General features: G+C 39.9%; 2 protein-coding genes across 3 annotated transcripts in view; both read right to left on the bottom strand.

The window, feature by feature from the left end:
* Positions 1-654: 654 nt before the first annotated feature.
* mlc1 (modulator of VRAC current 1) lies at positions 655-10,437 on the bottom strand. The gene is made up of 12 exons (XM_086074816.1): positions 10,227-10,437; positions 7,956-8,224; positions 6,492-6,581; positions 6,311-6,364; positions 5,698-5,799; positions 5,476-5,577; positions 5,314-5,385; positions 5,122-5,238; positions 3,650-3,706; positions 1,775-1,897; positions 1,512-1,676; positions 655-1,355 (listed from the first exon to the last, which is right to left on the bottom strand). The coding sequence occupies exons 2-12, from the start codon at positions 8,211-8,213 to the stop codon at positions 1,278-1,280; spliced, it is 1,218 nt and encodes a 405-aa protein (XP_085930942.1). The 5' UTR covers positions 8,214-8,224; positions 10,227-10,437; the 3' UTR covers positions 655-1,277.
* A 2,377-nt stretch (positions 10,438-12,814) lies between these two features.
* abtb3b (ankyrin repeat and BTB domain containing 3b) overlaps positions 12,815-16,237 on the bottom strand; it is a 92,510-nt gene continuing 89,087 nt past the window's right edge. For both annotated transcript variants that reach the window (XM_086074210.1, XM_086074211.1), the window contains 5 exons: positions 16,087-16,189; positions 15,860-15,941; positions 15,703-15,771; positions 15,367-15,480; positions 12,815-13,757 (listed from right to left, as the gene is read on the bottom strand). In XM_086074210.1, coding sequence (XP_085930336.1) covers positions 13,548-13,757; positions 15,367-15,480; positions 15,703-15,771; positions 15,860-15,941; positions 16,087-16,189 — 578 coding nt within the window. In that variant the 3' untranslated portion in view covers positions 12,815-13,547. The remainder of the gene's footprint in view (positions 13,758-15,366; positions 15,481-15,702; positions 15,772-15,859; positions 15,942-16,086; positions 16,190-16,237) is intronic.

Genomic DNA, 16,237 nt, shown 5'->3' with positions numbered 1-16,237 from the left:
CAAATTGTACTCTCTTCTCTACAAAGCGGAGGTGGCCCTGATGCTCAAGACAAGCCACAAGTCAGTCAGTTTTCCTCCTCAAGCCGGTTTGTGCAGGTTGGAGAAGCTGCTCCTCATACAGAATGTCAGACTCAAATATCTTCTCTTTCTCTTGCTGAGCACTCAAATCTAACATGATGGAGTGAGCTAGCCAAGGAAGTAATGATAAATTATTAGAATAAAACATTGCTTGTACTTTGATCAAAAATAGATTCATATGCATTATTATTATTATTGTTATATGATAATAATAATAGTAATAATAATAATAATACTGCGATTGGCTGGCAACCAGTTCAGGGTGTACCCCGCCTACTGCCCGAGGCCAGCTGGGATAGGCTCCAGCACCCTGCGACCCTTGTGAGGACAAGCGGTTAAGAAAATAGATGGATGGATAATAATAATAATAATAATAATAATAATAATAATAATAATAATAATAATAATAATAATAATAATAATAATAATAATAATAATAATGGTGATATAGTAATACTGAAATTCTGGGTTCAGTGCCTTGGTCAAGGGCCATCCAACATCCATCCAGCAAACGTTCCCACCTGCTAAAGTATTAAGGAAACTATAAATCAAAATTACTCTGGTACACACATACTGTACATTCATACTTGGACATTTCCAGTTCATTTATTTGATGCATGTACATAAACATAATCATGATCAAACAGTTTACAGTTGGCTGCAAACCCCCCAAAAACAAATTACGTTCTACCTTGTATTGAACAATAACAACCTATTATTTAAAGATCTCAAATACAAAGAAAGTAGCTACACTTACTAACTACAGTAATGCCGTGCTTTACACCATGTCCTTGTGAAAAGTGCAAATATGCTATACAACAGCAACATCATTTTCATAACCCTGTTGTTCCAACACACACACACACACACACACACACACACACACACACACACACACACACACACACACACACACACACACACACACACACACACACAATAGATGCTGCAGGTTAAATAAATGAGTTATTTATTTGGAAATAAACAAAAACCTAAATCTATTACGAATGGCATACTGTAGAACCAAAGAGCTTGATTCAATGTAGTCTTGGGGACTACCAATACAGCAATTTTCACATAGCCACTCTATGCTCTATACTTACAATATACAGTAACATAACTCTGTTTGCATGACAAATTACTTTTTTGATTTACTTTACACTTCCATACCACCAAGTTTCATTTTCATGTATTGTGGTTCATTGAGTGATTTGCACCATAACGGCCTTCCGGGTTCTGTCTTTGCTGAAGTTTTGTAGCACTCCATTGGATGGTTGCTGCGAGAATAAAGTGTAAACAAGCATGCATTAGTATGGCAAAACAAATAATGTGAATGTGAATAAACACTATATTTGATCTAACATTAGAAGCAGAAGTGAGAGGCATAAAAAAAAAAAGGAACATGACACGGTCATTTTTTGTTTAATGTATACCCCGTAGTACTGGCTGGAGGTTCCCATGTTGTCGTCACTCTGCTGTGACGCCCTCAAGCGGAGCTGACTCTTGTAGGAGGCACAGTGCACCACGGTAGCAGAATTTAAAATGGCCTGCACCAGCAGTAACACCAGCAGAATCAGCAGCAAGATGTCGTAGGATTGCTGGAGCATGGCCATGAGAAATAAGTGGTTCTTATTACAACTTGGTTGGGATTCGTGCTTCCAAAGTGGTTAAACACAAATAGTTTTATACAAATCACCTTGGCTGTCGGCACGTCATGTAGAAAAATGTCAATGAAGCTGATCACACTGCAAGAGAGGAAGCCGGAGGCTGAAAAGAGGAGAGGAGACGTCACACTGCTGATGGCAATCAGCATCTCCACCTGAATGATACCAGAGAGAGAGCAAAAAAAATCTTCACGTAGATTATTCATAATTTAAACCACAAGTTGGGCCCTATAGAGATCCGGACGTCACGTGACTATTTCTCTGAACACGCCCGTATGCGGCAGGAAAGTAGCGGCGCAGCGTTAATGGACTACAACGGCGAGGAGGGCTAAAACTAGCGTTTATCCATCAACTTTCCGCCAAAGAACATTGACAGTCACTTTGTTGAAAAGGACATGATATAGATGCGCGAGGTGGACAGGTTGGATTGCTGAAGAAGTGTCAGTAGTGCTTTTTTTCCCAACTCGGTAGCGCTGCTATGTGGAGTTACCCCCTCTCTTACACCGGTGAGTGCTTTTAAATCTGATCATACAAAGGGCTTTACAAATTTGTACAATCCAGATTTATTTCCTCTTTATGTGTGCTCCAAATTCCATCAAAGTTAGCAGTTTCACGCAAGTCTTGCAGTGTTACGCCCAATTCACACTGACTGCGGATCCACCACGGTGCGTTTTCCGTATGGCATCCACACGGACTGAGCTGTCCAGACCACAAGATCACGAGGGTTCACGCTGGAGAGCTGAGTTCACGTGATAACAACCGTATATATAAAGTCCTATTGGTAAACAATAGCCACTTTTGCCTGCTGTCACATCGATATTGTCACGTTTTGGTTTTGTATGGGTTAGGGTTTTGTTTATTTTGGTGTGTTTGTTGTGTCTTTCTGTGATTGGTGTTGGTCTTGTGTTTCTGAGTGTCTCGTTATGTCTGTTTACGTCCACCTGTGTGCCTGTTCCCTTCCCATTGTGTTTGACCAAATCGGTGCCCTCTTCCTATTGTGTTCCCCAGGTGTGTCTCATTAGTGTTGGTGTATTTAGTCTGTTGTTTGTCCAGTCGGTGTCGAAGTCATGTGTCGTTGTTGAAATCCTGTGTGGGAGTCTGTGTTTCTAGCTAAGCCTCGTCACAGTTAAGTCGTCTTTGTTTCAGTCTAGTTGTCTACGTCTCAGTCTAGTCGTCCTCTTCAAAGTTAGGTTCTCCACGTTCTGCCAGTCCCGTCACGGCAACCAGTCTGCCCCCGTCTCCTCCGGTCACATCTTCCCCAGTCCTCGTCCTCTCACCCGTCCCCACCAATAAAGTTGATCCTTTTGTTCACAATTCCTGTCTCCCTGATGTGTCTCCTTGCCTTTGGGTCCACCCTCTCCTACGCATCATGACAGAATGGTCCCACAACCATGGGCCCAGCTGAAGGCATATGGACCGTCCCTGCTCGGTTCAAATTTCTGTCAAAAGTCACGGATTCTCGCCTGCTGCGATCTAAAGTTACGGCAACTCCCAATCCCTGTCCCGGATCCTCGGCAGCTCCAAGTCCCTGTCCCGGATCCTCTGCAGCTCCTGGCCCTCTCGCCTGTGCCGCTGCCGCAGTCCCTGGCTCACTCGCCTCTGTTTGTGGCTATTTACATGGCCGATAGGGGTTGCTAAACTACAATATGTAACACTTGGTCGTAATTTGGCACATTTCAAAACAACCTATGTGGTCGTATTAATTGGAGGACTGTGCCAAAAAGATGGATCAAGATGAGATTTCTTTTGATACCCCTGAATTGTACCCTTGACGCCCGGTAGATTGTGTACCAGATCAAGCTGTGCTGATTGCTAGACTTGTATTTATTTTTTAGCCACATTTTAAATAGACTTAAAGTGCTTGAAACATGACAATGACTTACAGTAAAATGTTACGTTGTACTCACCAGGCATTTGTTGGGGTATTCTGACACAACATGACTGGCGATTGCACTTGGAAAACACTGCAAACATGAACACATCCAATATGTACAATAAGTGATAAAGAGATCAAGAAGCTTCAGCTTCTATCTATTAATTTTTGCAGTGCATGTGAAGCAATGGAATTACATAGGAGATCATCCTGGACTTTTTTGCCTGATCGCTAACCAATCCTATTCTTACTTTCAGGGGATACTGCTACACATATCACTGCATGGAATTTGCTACTTTTGAAAGATGTTTTATTTTTTGTAATTGATATATATATGGTTGCCATATATGGTCTTCTTCAATTACTCTTCTTCAAACTTAAAATAATCTTAGAGAATACACTTTACTATGTAAATCTGCACAATTCAGAGATAGTAAAGCTGAATTTTAAGTGACACAATATATTTGTGTTTTGGCAGTGATGTAGACTTGTACAGCATAAAACTCAGAGCCATTTGAAAAAAATAATCTTTTACAGTTTTTCTCAGTTGCTAAAACATAAAACCCATTCTCTGAACCAGTTTCCGAGACTAATTTCACTTTTTTGGCCAAACCTTACACACCGTTCAGACTTAGACCCAATTCTCAAAACTCATCCCTCTTTTTTTTTTGGATAAACCTTAAACACACTTTATACTTTTCCTAAACACTTTTCACACGGTGATACACGTGTGTTGCAAAATTTTAAACACTGGCTGCAGAATATGAATTCAACTCCAACACAGCTGTCATCTTTCAAACACAACAACCCATAATTGAACACACATGTTCATAGGCAGGATAAATGTCAGGTCAGCGTGCAGAGGTGGCACATGTGCAATCTACAATGGACAGAAACAGAGGCGGGGGAAGAAGAATTCGTCTGAGGTGGTGGTGGACGAGGAGGAGGGGGACGAGGAAGACCAAAAACAGTCATCAGGGATGAAATTCGGCTTCCTCCTGGGATGTTGTTAAGGGTTGGATATGGCTGAGAAAGCTCCTTCTTGACTTCAGTCATTAGACAACTGGTCATTTGGTTTAGAGGGTTGGCTTTTGTGTTTTAAGATTTGAAAAAAAAAACTGTAATAGAGTGCAGTTATTGTAGCCACACCCACATTCTTGAACGAAAGAAAGTTGGTCTGGTCACTCTTCCTTTGAAAGCGATTTCAGCCCGGCTCAAAACAAAGTGTGTAATCGAATTTGTTTATTTGCTGTGACGTATTCTTCAATAGCAATGTCACTCTTTGGCGTCCAATGAAAATATATAAAATATTTACAAAAAATGTGAGGGGTGTACTCAATTGTGTGAGATGCTGTCTACTAGTGGAGATCAATGGATTGATCATGTGTCAGACTCAGTACCATATTGGTTGAAATTTAAAATGATAAAATCTCTCACTACCTATTTGTATACCGCAACATACAGTTGCCGATGACAGTTTTCTTGTAAAAAGCAAACAGATCTTACAGCCACAAGGATCCAGAAAAATGTGACGGACAAGTATGGGCCAGGCAGCAAAGCATCCATGTTGAGTGCAATGATCCCCCCAAACACAGCGGAGATTCCTACGATGACTTCAATCACCTGTCACAGATGCGTTTCAGTCACAAAGAGTACTAGAGGGCAGAGAGAGTGTCAGCATGGCCGGCAGCTACTCACAGAATAGGCTTTGAGGAGACGAGAGGGGAATACTGCAGGGCTTGTAATCAAAGGTCGTTGGTGTGTCTCAGACTGGTGGAACGATGAAACGATAGAATTGTCAGATGTGTGTGATCTTTATAGAGGGTGACATCAGATGGGCGCACGCGCACACACACAAACCTTTCTGTGGCAGCAGCAGTCCTCGCCAGAGCGAGCTGACAGGATGACAGTAGTAGCCATCAACACCTCCAGCAAAATCATCAGGATGAGGTTAAAGTTGATCTAGGGAATGCAATACAAAATAAAATTGGAAATGAACCAAAAAAAGATATACAACTGACATATCTCAATGAGAGATGTCCATATGAAACAAAACCAACAGAAGACTGAAAATGATTTTACATTGACAGCTGAAGGGTTGAGGACCAGTTTACATCCAAACCAAACCAGGCACGTGGTCGTCACTGCAAATGTCGACACATATACAACCTGGAAATCTGACACCTTGGAAAAATATGAAAACATACAATAAAAGTGTGATAAACGTATCACTTGATTGAATGCACATTAGTGTTCTGTAAAAGATCAGCAGGTGTGACACACGAAAGTATTTAATTCCACTGAATTTGTCACGACTATTTATTTACGACAAATGAATTACACTTGACGTGTTTATCTATCTACATACAGTTTGCAAGGGACGTAGTGAGTGACAGAGCAATTCAGTGTTCTTCCACTAGATGGCAGAATGCACAATTACTTCACCTGTTGCCTGTTCATACAACAGAATATTCATTGCGTTCAACTAAATAGGTCCAGATTTCACACTTAAGTAAGTATATTTGTGAGTATATTGAGACAATATCATAATTATTTAGGTATAGATCATTTTTTGTGATATTTTTGTTTGTTGGCATGCCTTGAGATTTTTCTAATGCCTTAACTGCAATAAGAAATGGACGTCATCTGGATGAAAAGTTGTATTTATGTGTCGTTACTCATTTGCATAACTTACTGCAACATGTCTGTTCTTGGCAATAGCAAAGCTCGCAATTGCTGCCGGTAAACCCTGTTAAGAAAGTTTAGAAGTTCAAAATAAATGCAGACTCTATAATACATCTTTTCCACTTATAGCATTTATTTATATTGAGGTCAAAACCAGTCATATAAGCAAATAAGAATGTGATTTCACTTACTGAGCCTGCAGCACAGCGCAGGTAGTCCATGGCAACAGGAAAGAGATTTCCCAGGTACAAAGAGAACCCGGAGGTGATGAGCAAACTGCCCTATACACACACCCGTTCAGGGTGGGCATATGCATGAAAAAAGGCAATAGATAATAACTGTATTAATTGTGCTTTTAGAGATGTCACAAATGTTAAAGTGCAACTATTGTTTCAGTGAATTAAAAAAATATAAAAATTATAATTTGGCCTGTACTGGGGGGATTCCAGTCGCAACGTAGCAGACACGTCCACGTCAAAATTTTGCAGTAATGCATTTAATAATTATGCATATATTTGTAGAGACTGGGGTCAAGTTGTATTTTACAATTAAATTTTTTTACCTGATGTTAAAGATTTGATTAGCTCTTAATATGAAAGCACTGAGCTGTCACCGACGTCTTACAAATGCAATTATGCCATTTAGTGGCTGAAAAAATGACCTCAACACAAATCAACATCACACTCGTTTTTTTTTAAAAGCACAGTACATCTTTTTAATTTTAACCCAATTTTATGAATTATTATGAAATTGCTGTATCAATGACTAAAAGATGCAGCCATATTTATATTTAATTTATTTTCTACTTTTATGCTAAGAGCATGAACATGTATTCTTTATTGTACATTTAGAACAGATATAAAATTTGCGATTAATCGTGAGTTAACTATTGAAGTCAACTGATTCGCCTGACACCCCTAATATATAGTGTATATATATATATACATATATATATATACAGTACAGGCCAAAAGTTTGGACACACTTTCTTATTCAATGCATTTACTTTATTCTCATGACTGGTTATTTTCACTGAAGGCATCAAAACTATACCTGAACTGATGTCAAGTTATGTATTTAACAAAAAAAAAAAAGTGACATAACTGAAAACATGTTTTATATTATAGATTCTTCAAAATAGCCATCCTTTGCTCTGGTTACTTTTATGCATACTTTTGGCATTCTCACCTCTGGGAATTCCTTAAAGACTGTTGGAAAACCCTTTCAGGTGACTACCCTTTGAAGCTCATCGAAAGAATGCCAAGAATGTGCAAAAAAGGCCGTCAAACGGGTGGCTATTTATTTGTGTATTTATTTTAATACTTTTATCTTTTTTTTTTGTTAATTAGATAACTCCAAATGTGTTCGTTAGTTTTGATGCCTTCAGTGAGAATCTACAACGTACATAGTCATGAAAAAAAAGCATGTATTGAATAAGGTGTGTCCAAACTTTTGGCCTGTACTGTGTGTGTGTGTGTGTATATATATACACAGTATACATGACTTCTTCACACATAACAAGGAAGCAGAGAATAAGATTCTTGCCACCATTACACCCAAATTTTCCAGACCGTGATTCTCCCTCATCAAAAGAGACCATCAAACTTGTGTGTAATGGTGAGAAGAGGTGAATCCTATCCCCTGCCTCCTCTTACCCCAATGAGGACGCTATAGAGCCAGGCCCTGTAACTGAAGCAGGGGTGCCTTCGAGGCTCCGGCTGGGCCAGCTGCAGGTCACTGGCCCTCACATCCACCGTGTAGCTGTCCCGCTCCGTCACATCCTGCTCCCCCCTGTCCACTCTCCGCTCCGTTCCCCTGCTGCCCCGTCTTCCCAGCGAGCCGCTGCCTCTTTCCAGAGTGGACATGGGGCTGTAGGTGAACTCCTCTCGCGCCGACACCTCCTCGCGCTGCATCACTGCGTATGCTGGTCGATATGGCAAAATAAAGGAGTTCAGAAATGTGTGTTTGTCTCCTTTTAAATTATGCCGCATTTGCAAGAAACATGACTGAGACAGTCTTGTGATCTTAGCTGTGCAGTACACACACACACAAAATCAAAAACTTTTTGGGATATTACTGTTTTTGTGGGTTTCAGTCAGGTCCGAGGTAGTATTTTGGCACCTATTGTTTACAAACATGAAAAGGAGAAAATTGATAGTGTAACCAGTTTTGGAGGTGAAATGACGCTGTTAGCTTGTGTCTTCATCACTGGAAAACAAAACTTAGCATCACTCAAGACATTTTTGCAGGTAGATCGATGACATTCTACAAACAGTGACAAATCGCGGCCCTCCCCGTTCTGGGGCAGAACTTCTCAATGATGACGCTCGCCTTCACAGATCTGTGTGTGGTCTGCCAACCCTCCTGACCTCAACCCAATTGAACGCTTGTTGGATCAGCTTGGGTGAGCTGTTCATGTTCAACAACCACTTTGCTACGAATGTCCCCCCCGCCCCCATCCAGCAGTTTGTCAATGGTTCATCCACATGATACTTGTTTAAAGGATACAAACGTTTAAGAACTCAAAAAGTTGGCTTTGTCCTTGTTATTGATGAGACTGCAATCATGCAATCTGCCAAATAACACCAAACAAGAGTTAACAGGAGAATGAGCAGTTTGGCATGGGCAGCGAACATTTGGCACATTTTACATGAACACAAGCACGTACTCACTTGCGCTGCCCATCTCACAAATCTATCTAGGTCACAAATGGGGCACCCGTTAAAAGTTAAACAAACAGGCTTTCTGAACTACTAGTCTGATATTTAGTGATATTAAGAGCATGTCATTTTGCTGATGACAATGGGAAGATTGGTGAAAAGAATGTTTTGGTGAAAAGAATGTTCTTAGTCAAATTAGAGTTGGTAATATGCCCAAGCTGCTCACATAAAAATGCATCTTCTTTTTTTTCTATTTAGAGCACTCATATTTATGCACAAAATCAAATTCCTACATGACAATTTGTGGGTATTAAATGACAAAATCCCTAACCCTAACCCTTTTTAGGTCAAATATCACTCCACACTCTTTACTGTTTCCTTGGTCTTATTGTGTAAATTGTTGTACACAAGTATGGGAAAACACATATAAGACTTAACTATCTACTCTTAATGCTGCAAAAAGGAAATATCAGCTTTGCTTCCTTCTGCAACTTATCCAACTTGCATTTTATTATGTTGTTCTTTTTGTCTCTCTATCATGCTGTTTTTATTGTGGTAAACAAAAATCGAAGCAAATCAAAGAATAGTCCATAAGGTAGGTTAACTGGAAGAGGCTAATCAGATATTTGTTAAGTCTAAAATATTACAAATAACTTTACAATTACCAAGCAATTTTCAGTTGGGAATATTTCCAATGTCATCTTTTTTTTCTTTTCTTCTTCTCACAAATCTATACTATTAGTATTAGTTCACATGTGTGGGTGTTTATTTACCAATTATTATTATTGCATTTATATTTATTTAGTTAAAATACTAATATAGGGTATAAACATAAGTTTTATTTCTTCGAACTCTTTTTCAAGTGCATACAATCTGATTTTATTTTAAATTGGATTTTTATGTTAGTTAAATTTTGTCTGTTTAGCGGTTCTTTCTTATTTCTTTTCCCACTCACTGAAATAAATCATTAATTATTTCATATTTATGCCACAAAGAACTCAATCTACAATTTTTCAGCATACTTAGTTACAGAAATATAAAATGCGATGAAATGTCCCTTGGGATCATTCCTTCAGAGTGCATGATGAAATTAACCAGCAAACTACACGATTAAAGCAACTATTCAAAAAAAGGGATAAAACAATTGAATGTCAAGTTGCCCAAAGCAACATGACGGCTGCAAAAATGTCATTAAAACTGGCTGGAGGATTAAAGTTAGTCATTTAGGACCACAAAATAAACTGAGGAATAAGCGAGTGCCCTTACCTGCTATTTTGAATAATCCCAAATGTTGTCCACCAGATTTATCCTGAACATCAAATCAGCAGTTAGCTGGTTGTGGTCTGCAGGTCCTAACCCACTCCATATCTCACTTTTGCCACCCACTTCCCCTCCTCTTTGCTCTCATTCTCAGAAACACACACAACTGAAAAGTTTTCCAAAGTGTGGAGCTAAAACACATGCCTGTTGTCCTGCCAGCCAAGTTTTTGTTCCAAAGAGAGAGCGCCTGTGCATGACAACAAGGGTGGTATGAGGGGGCTCATGCTGGGGGCAGAGTTACGAGGGCAAACATCCTTTTTATTCTCTCATTTACTCCCACTGAACCTCACACTGAAAAGATGGCTCTGTTAAGAAGCGAGAACAGAGCAACACAAATAGTGATGAACTCAGGAATTCCAGCACAAGAATTCCAACACAAGAGATATCAATCAAAGTTTGATGCACCTTATTGTAGAAAAAAAATCATTCCTAAGCTTCAAGTAAATGCTTTTGCATGACAATCTTGAGTGCGTATGCGGCCACTGCACAGTACATACACCTCAGGATTCAATGCAGCCTTTAATGCAGCATTGTCTATGGGTGCTGTTGTAACCATAGCAACACCTTAACAATGGTCTTCACCCCATTCCTTCGCAGCTTCTGGGCCAGACACACTCACTGCAAATGTCAAACGTGAGAGCGGAGGTGGTAAAAAGAACCATGATGTCATCGTGTGGCTCGATGATCATGCTTAGACAGTAAATAACTCATCTCAACTCAGATGTTTGCTTTTATTTTGGCAGCCTTTCATTCACAGCAGCATTGCCTGACCCAAGTTTCACTTTTGGGGGGTTGGGGGGTGGGTGGGGGGTGTTGCTGCCGAACAAAGGTAGGTCTGTTCTATGTAAGCTCCACTTGATTCTTTTTTTTCCCCTCGCCACTTCTCTTAATAGGTGTGCGTATCCAGTCAATGATCATGCAGCAATGACATCGGTGTCCACTAGCACAAAACATGATGTCATCCTCTGTGATGCTCACAGACCTGAGAGGACATATTTGCATGGTGTGATGCGTGAATTTGTTATTTTAGCTCAGCAAGATATGCTGGATGACAGCAAGAAAAGATTAAGTGTGATTCAACAAATCCAGCCCCCTCCCCCCCTCTCAATTTTCCAGCCGAAACTACACAGCAAATTCAGCGTTACATTTCCAGTGTTCGATCAAATATGCAGTAAGCAGTGTTGACACCCTCATTTCCAGTGAAGGAGAAACTTTCCAATTTTTCCAGCACGCTGTTGACATTTCAGTAACGATACATCCAGATGTTGTTGGAGTGGCGTGGCTCAGTGGCAGAGTGGTAGTCTTGCAACTGAACCCCCATTTCCTCCTGATGCGGTGTCATCAGTAGTCAAAAAGTAAAGCGCTTTGAGGGCCTTGTAAGGAGGAAAAACGCTATATAAATGAAGTACCATTTACCACAGTAAAGTGTCGTTAGAGTTAAATTTTTAACACTGACACTAGTGCAATACATTCTTAAGTGTTTAAACACCAGTTAAGTGTAGTTTGGCAGAATTTAATGTTTAACACTGACACTATTGTAGAGTACTTTCAACACTACTCGGTGTTTACAAGTGTGGATCTTTAACACCATACAGTGTTGGAGCAACACTGGTTAAGTGTGAAAAAAGTAACACTTTGAAAAGTGTCAGATTTACACTCATTCGTGTGGACGCATATAAACACTTTTCTTGTGCTCGATTTAACACTCTCGGTGTTAACACCAATGTGTAATGGCATGTGTTTTCTCTCTCTCCAATTTGGACAGAAAATACCAGATCTTTTAAAAATAAATAAAAACATCAAAACCAGTCATTTCATTGTCTTTGCACATAGCTTATTGTTGATAATGTTGTCAGTTGCCATTCTTATTTCGCCTAATCACTCTTATTTTGTCTTATAGGCCTTTATTCTATCATATAAAAGTGTGCATTGCCCTAGCAAGAGTTCATGAACGACAGGTCTCTTAGCCGACTCTCAGCACGTTGAGGTTTCTTCCATGCAAGCTGTCTTACACGTCTTCTGCATTCAGCAGTGCTCGCTCTGGTTACTTTGTACTTTTGAGTTCTGTATTCCGCCTGCTCAAGGTTCCTAGTCAAGGTTTCTCCATCACGTGTTTTCTTCGAGGCCATTTGAATTCGATTCAATAACATGAGTGTAACAATTGAACTTTTTCTCATTTGTTTTACTTCTCTTTCTATTTTGCTCAAATTTTCCGAATGCTATTCAGTAGTCACACAATGTTTTGTAGAACATGTGATCTCTTCAAATGTGATGTAACCTTTCAGCATGAGGCGAGAGCCAAATTTGTACATCACACAGAATAAAGGATGCCCCCTTGCCGGTTTTTCCCCTTTTTTTTCTTTTTAAGCCAGGTAGAGACAGTAGACTCTTGCACATTATTACTCTTTATGGAGGAAAGATAACAAGTCACACACACACACACACACACACATACACGCATGTAGTGTCACAATTCGCGATTTCTTGATTAAACACACCTTGAGCCTCTCACGAAGAATGAAGAACACCGTGAAGAGTTTTACACATTTAGTGACCCATGCTGATGACAAATCAATTTTCACTCAATTGCCACTCTTAGACGAAGCCTTAATCTCCCGACACGCTCCCTTTGACATGCAACATTTACACATAGATAGCATCTCTTTAACAGCAATATTCAACAATAAGACACATGAGAAAACATCTGCGGATATATACAGTGACTTACATTATTGATAGATCTCCTTTTATCAACAATATTTACAGAATAGTGAGGAAAGCGAAGTTGATTTCCACATAAAACATGATGGATGCCACTCTGTTACGGGTCCATTTTTTTGGCCTTAAAGAGTAATCATCAAGACTGACGATACAAATGTATTACTTACCACACCAAGGATTAGTGAGCAAGTAATCACAACATTAGACACCAGTAACTCGTCCACACAGCCTGACAAGGATCAACAGTTGTATATTTGATTACAAAAAGCCTAGTAAACGTCTCAAAAAGATGTAGCCACATCCGTCTTGTCAGTGTCTGTAGATCAACATGGAACAAACACTCCATCAGTGATGAGATGAGAAATGTTTTTTCCCCTTATTATTATTGTTAAATTGTGGGAAAGTATCGCTATTGTATGACTGTCACCTCCACCAGAATTGATCTGAAACTGCAACAAGGCAGCCCGGCCATTTATATATCTTTGTTTATATATCCTCCAATCGTATGCGCCTTTGTATTCCGAGTCTGTGATTGTCTCTAGGAGTTCAAACGATGGATCCCTTGGATGAGGACAAGTGGATGGACTGGATGCGAAGGGCCAAAGTGTTCTCCAAGTTCTGCAGGATGTTATAGCTGGGGCTGTCCGGAGGTACATCATACAGCAGCTGCTTAAACGGCTCCAGCTCTATCAGCATGGCCATGTTCTTAAGGAAGTAGCCTTCGATATAGGATGCCAGGTCTGGCGCATCTAGAAACTGAGAAGAAAAGGAAGTAAAAGGTTGAAATTGTATTCAAAGATCCAGTAGGGGTGTTGGATACCACCAAATAAAAAAAAACAATTATTTTTTTTAGACCGATGCCAGTACCAGTACTCAACTCTTGAGGGTCATCGATATCAATACCAAGTATTGATACCACCAGTATTTTTGATACATAAAACTATCCCCCCCAATAAAAACAATGAGAGATCATTTTAAAGCGTGACCATAATATCTCAATATAAGATTTTTCCTTAAAATTGCATGACATGAACTCATTTGCTCCCAAAAACTTATAAATACGTCCTATTTTAAATGTTTTACGTGTCCCAAAGACGTATTTATACATTTTTTTCATGGTTAAAAAAAAATTATAATTATGCTAGAGCATACAAAAGGCTTTGATTCAGCCTCTCAACTGCAGAGAACGGTTGAGGAAATGGTAGTTATTACAAAAGCGGCCAGCAGGTGGCAGCAGAGCAAAGGAGATCTACAAGGGCCAAGCTCATTTACTCACATTTCTAAATATATTTGTGAATAATGATGAAACTTAGCTATACAGGGAGTCCTCGAGCTACGTTGCACGCAACCTAAATCGCTTCGACTTTACAGCGCCCGTACCTTGTCCGTAGCACTTTCTTTTTTGTTAATTTCCCACAGTAATCACGCCATTTTAAAGTTATTTAAAGTTGTGTTGATGTTACCTCCAGCAAAGGACGTCCGTCAGGCGGTTGGCTCGCCATCAGGCGCGTCACAAGTCCGTGTTTAAACTTAAATTATCTGCGCTCTGCCGTCCGTCAGCAATGAACGTCCATGCGGAAACACAAAATATTGGTTCTGGCGTCTTCCGGGTCGCACAAATATCTTTTCAAAAATTACTGTACAAAGTATTTTAACGTAAATATCGACTTTATTGGGGAAATCCACATTGCCAGCGTAGGAATGGAACTCCGCCGTAACTTGAGGACTACCTGTATCCTAATGCTAATTCCTGCAAAACGGAAACAGATAGAAAAAAAAATTTCCTGATGAAAGAAGAGACTCTAATCTTTCTTTAGGTATTTTCCATGTTTTTATAGCAATAGAACACAATATTCTTTGGGCCTTGCAAAATCAGTCAAAATCCAGTAAAACAGCCGGGAGTGAAAGGGGTTGCTTCAGTGAAAATGGCTGGGAGTGAATGAGTTAATCAACCAGTTCAGGGTGTACCCCGCCTATACTGGAATCAGCTGCCCTTGCGAGGAAAAACAAACAAACATCAGCCTAATACTGATACCTGGTATTGGTACTCACCCATCCCTAATTATGAATATGGTAAATTGACTGCTTTTTATATAGTGCTTTAAGTACACCATATGATGCCCGAAGCGCTTTACAATTAAGCCTCACATTCATCCATTCACACACATTCACACACCAATGGCCGACTGCTGCAAGGCGCTGCCACGCCCATTAGGAGCAAATCAGGGTTCAGTGTCTTGCTCAAGGACACTGCGACATGATCACCACGAGTGAGGATCAAACCCACAACCTCACGGATGGGAGACGACCACTCAACCATTGAGCCATTCCGCCCCATATAACAAAGCAGTTGTTTTGTTTGTACCTTGGTGTGGTTGTAGATCTCCACGCAAGTATCTGTGTTTATGTTCTTCGTGCAGATAATCTCGCAATGTCTCTGCAGTGCCTCCAACTGGAAGAATTTAGACGCAGACAAGAGCTGCAATAAAAAGTAGGTGTTAGGTTGGTCCGGAAGTATTTTTTTATTTGAAAAATAAATAAATAAAGACACGATTGAAGTGTAAACCTTTCAACTGTATATATTTGTATACTGTTGAAAAGTTCAGAGCGCACCTCTACCCGTTCTTTTGTTTTGAATGCTCGCTATACTAATAATAATGACCAGAAGACTGCATTTAAATGTTTTAAAGAGTCATCTAACCTCCATAACATCAGGATTCCTAATGTGCAGGGCATCTGCTCCTCCACAGTAGAGGTACTGCATCACAAGCTGAGAGGAAAGAAAGGCAAAGCTTGGATACGTACATGATGAACACAAGCAAAGGACATGAACATACGGTTTGGAGTCCAGTAATTACCTGAAAAATGTGGTATTTCACATGACTTATTTCAATGCAGGTGTTTTCACCACAAGGCCTATTTGCAAGAAGAGTTTTGAACCTTGACAAAAACACATTGATACGGAAAGTCATTTAATGTTATAATGAAATGAAAGTCCAATCTGCATTCATATTATGCCATGACTCTAATGACATTATAGGTACTGAACATAATACACAAATAGATATTTCTTGTTGAAAGTTACCTATTGGAGGCTGTGAAGAGCAGGACTTTGTGGGCATAAAAGGGCTTCCCCTCCACCAAAAATGTCACATCTGACATCTCTTTATTGTTCAGAAATTGAGGATCTAAAAGACACAAGTAATGTTCATTTTGTGTTTTCAAAATAGCCAGCA

This window comes from Leptonotus elevatus, chromosome 4, assembly GCF_054856555.1.
Source record: "Leptonotus elevatus isolate MCC_2025b chromosome 4, RoL_Lele_1.0, whole genome shotgun sequence".
In the NCBI taxonomy this organism is placed as follows: domain Eukaryota; kingdom Metazoa; phylum Chordata; class Actinopteri; order Syngnathiformes; family Syngnathidae; genus Leptonotus; species Leptonotus elevatus.
The sequence above is the reverse complement of the archived record's forward strand: the minus strand, read 5'-3'. Positions and strand labels throughout refer to the sequence as shown.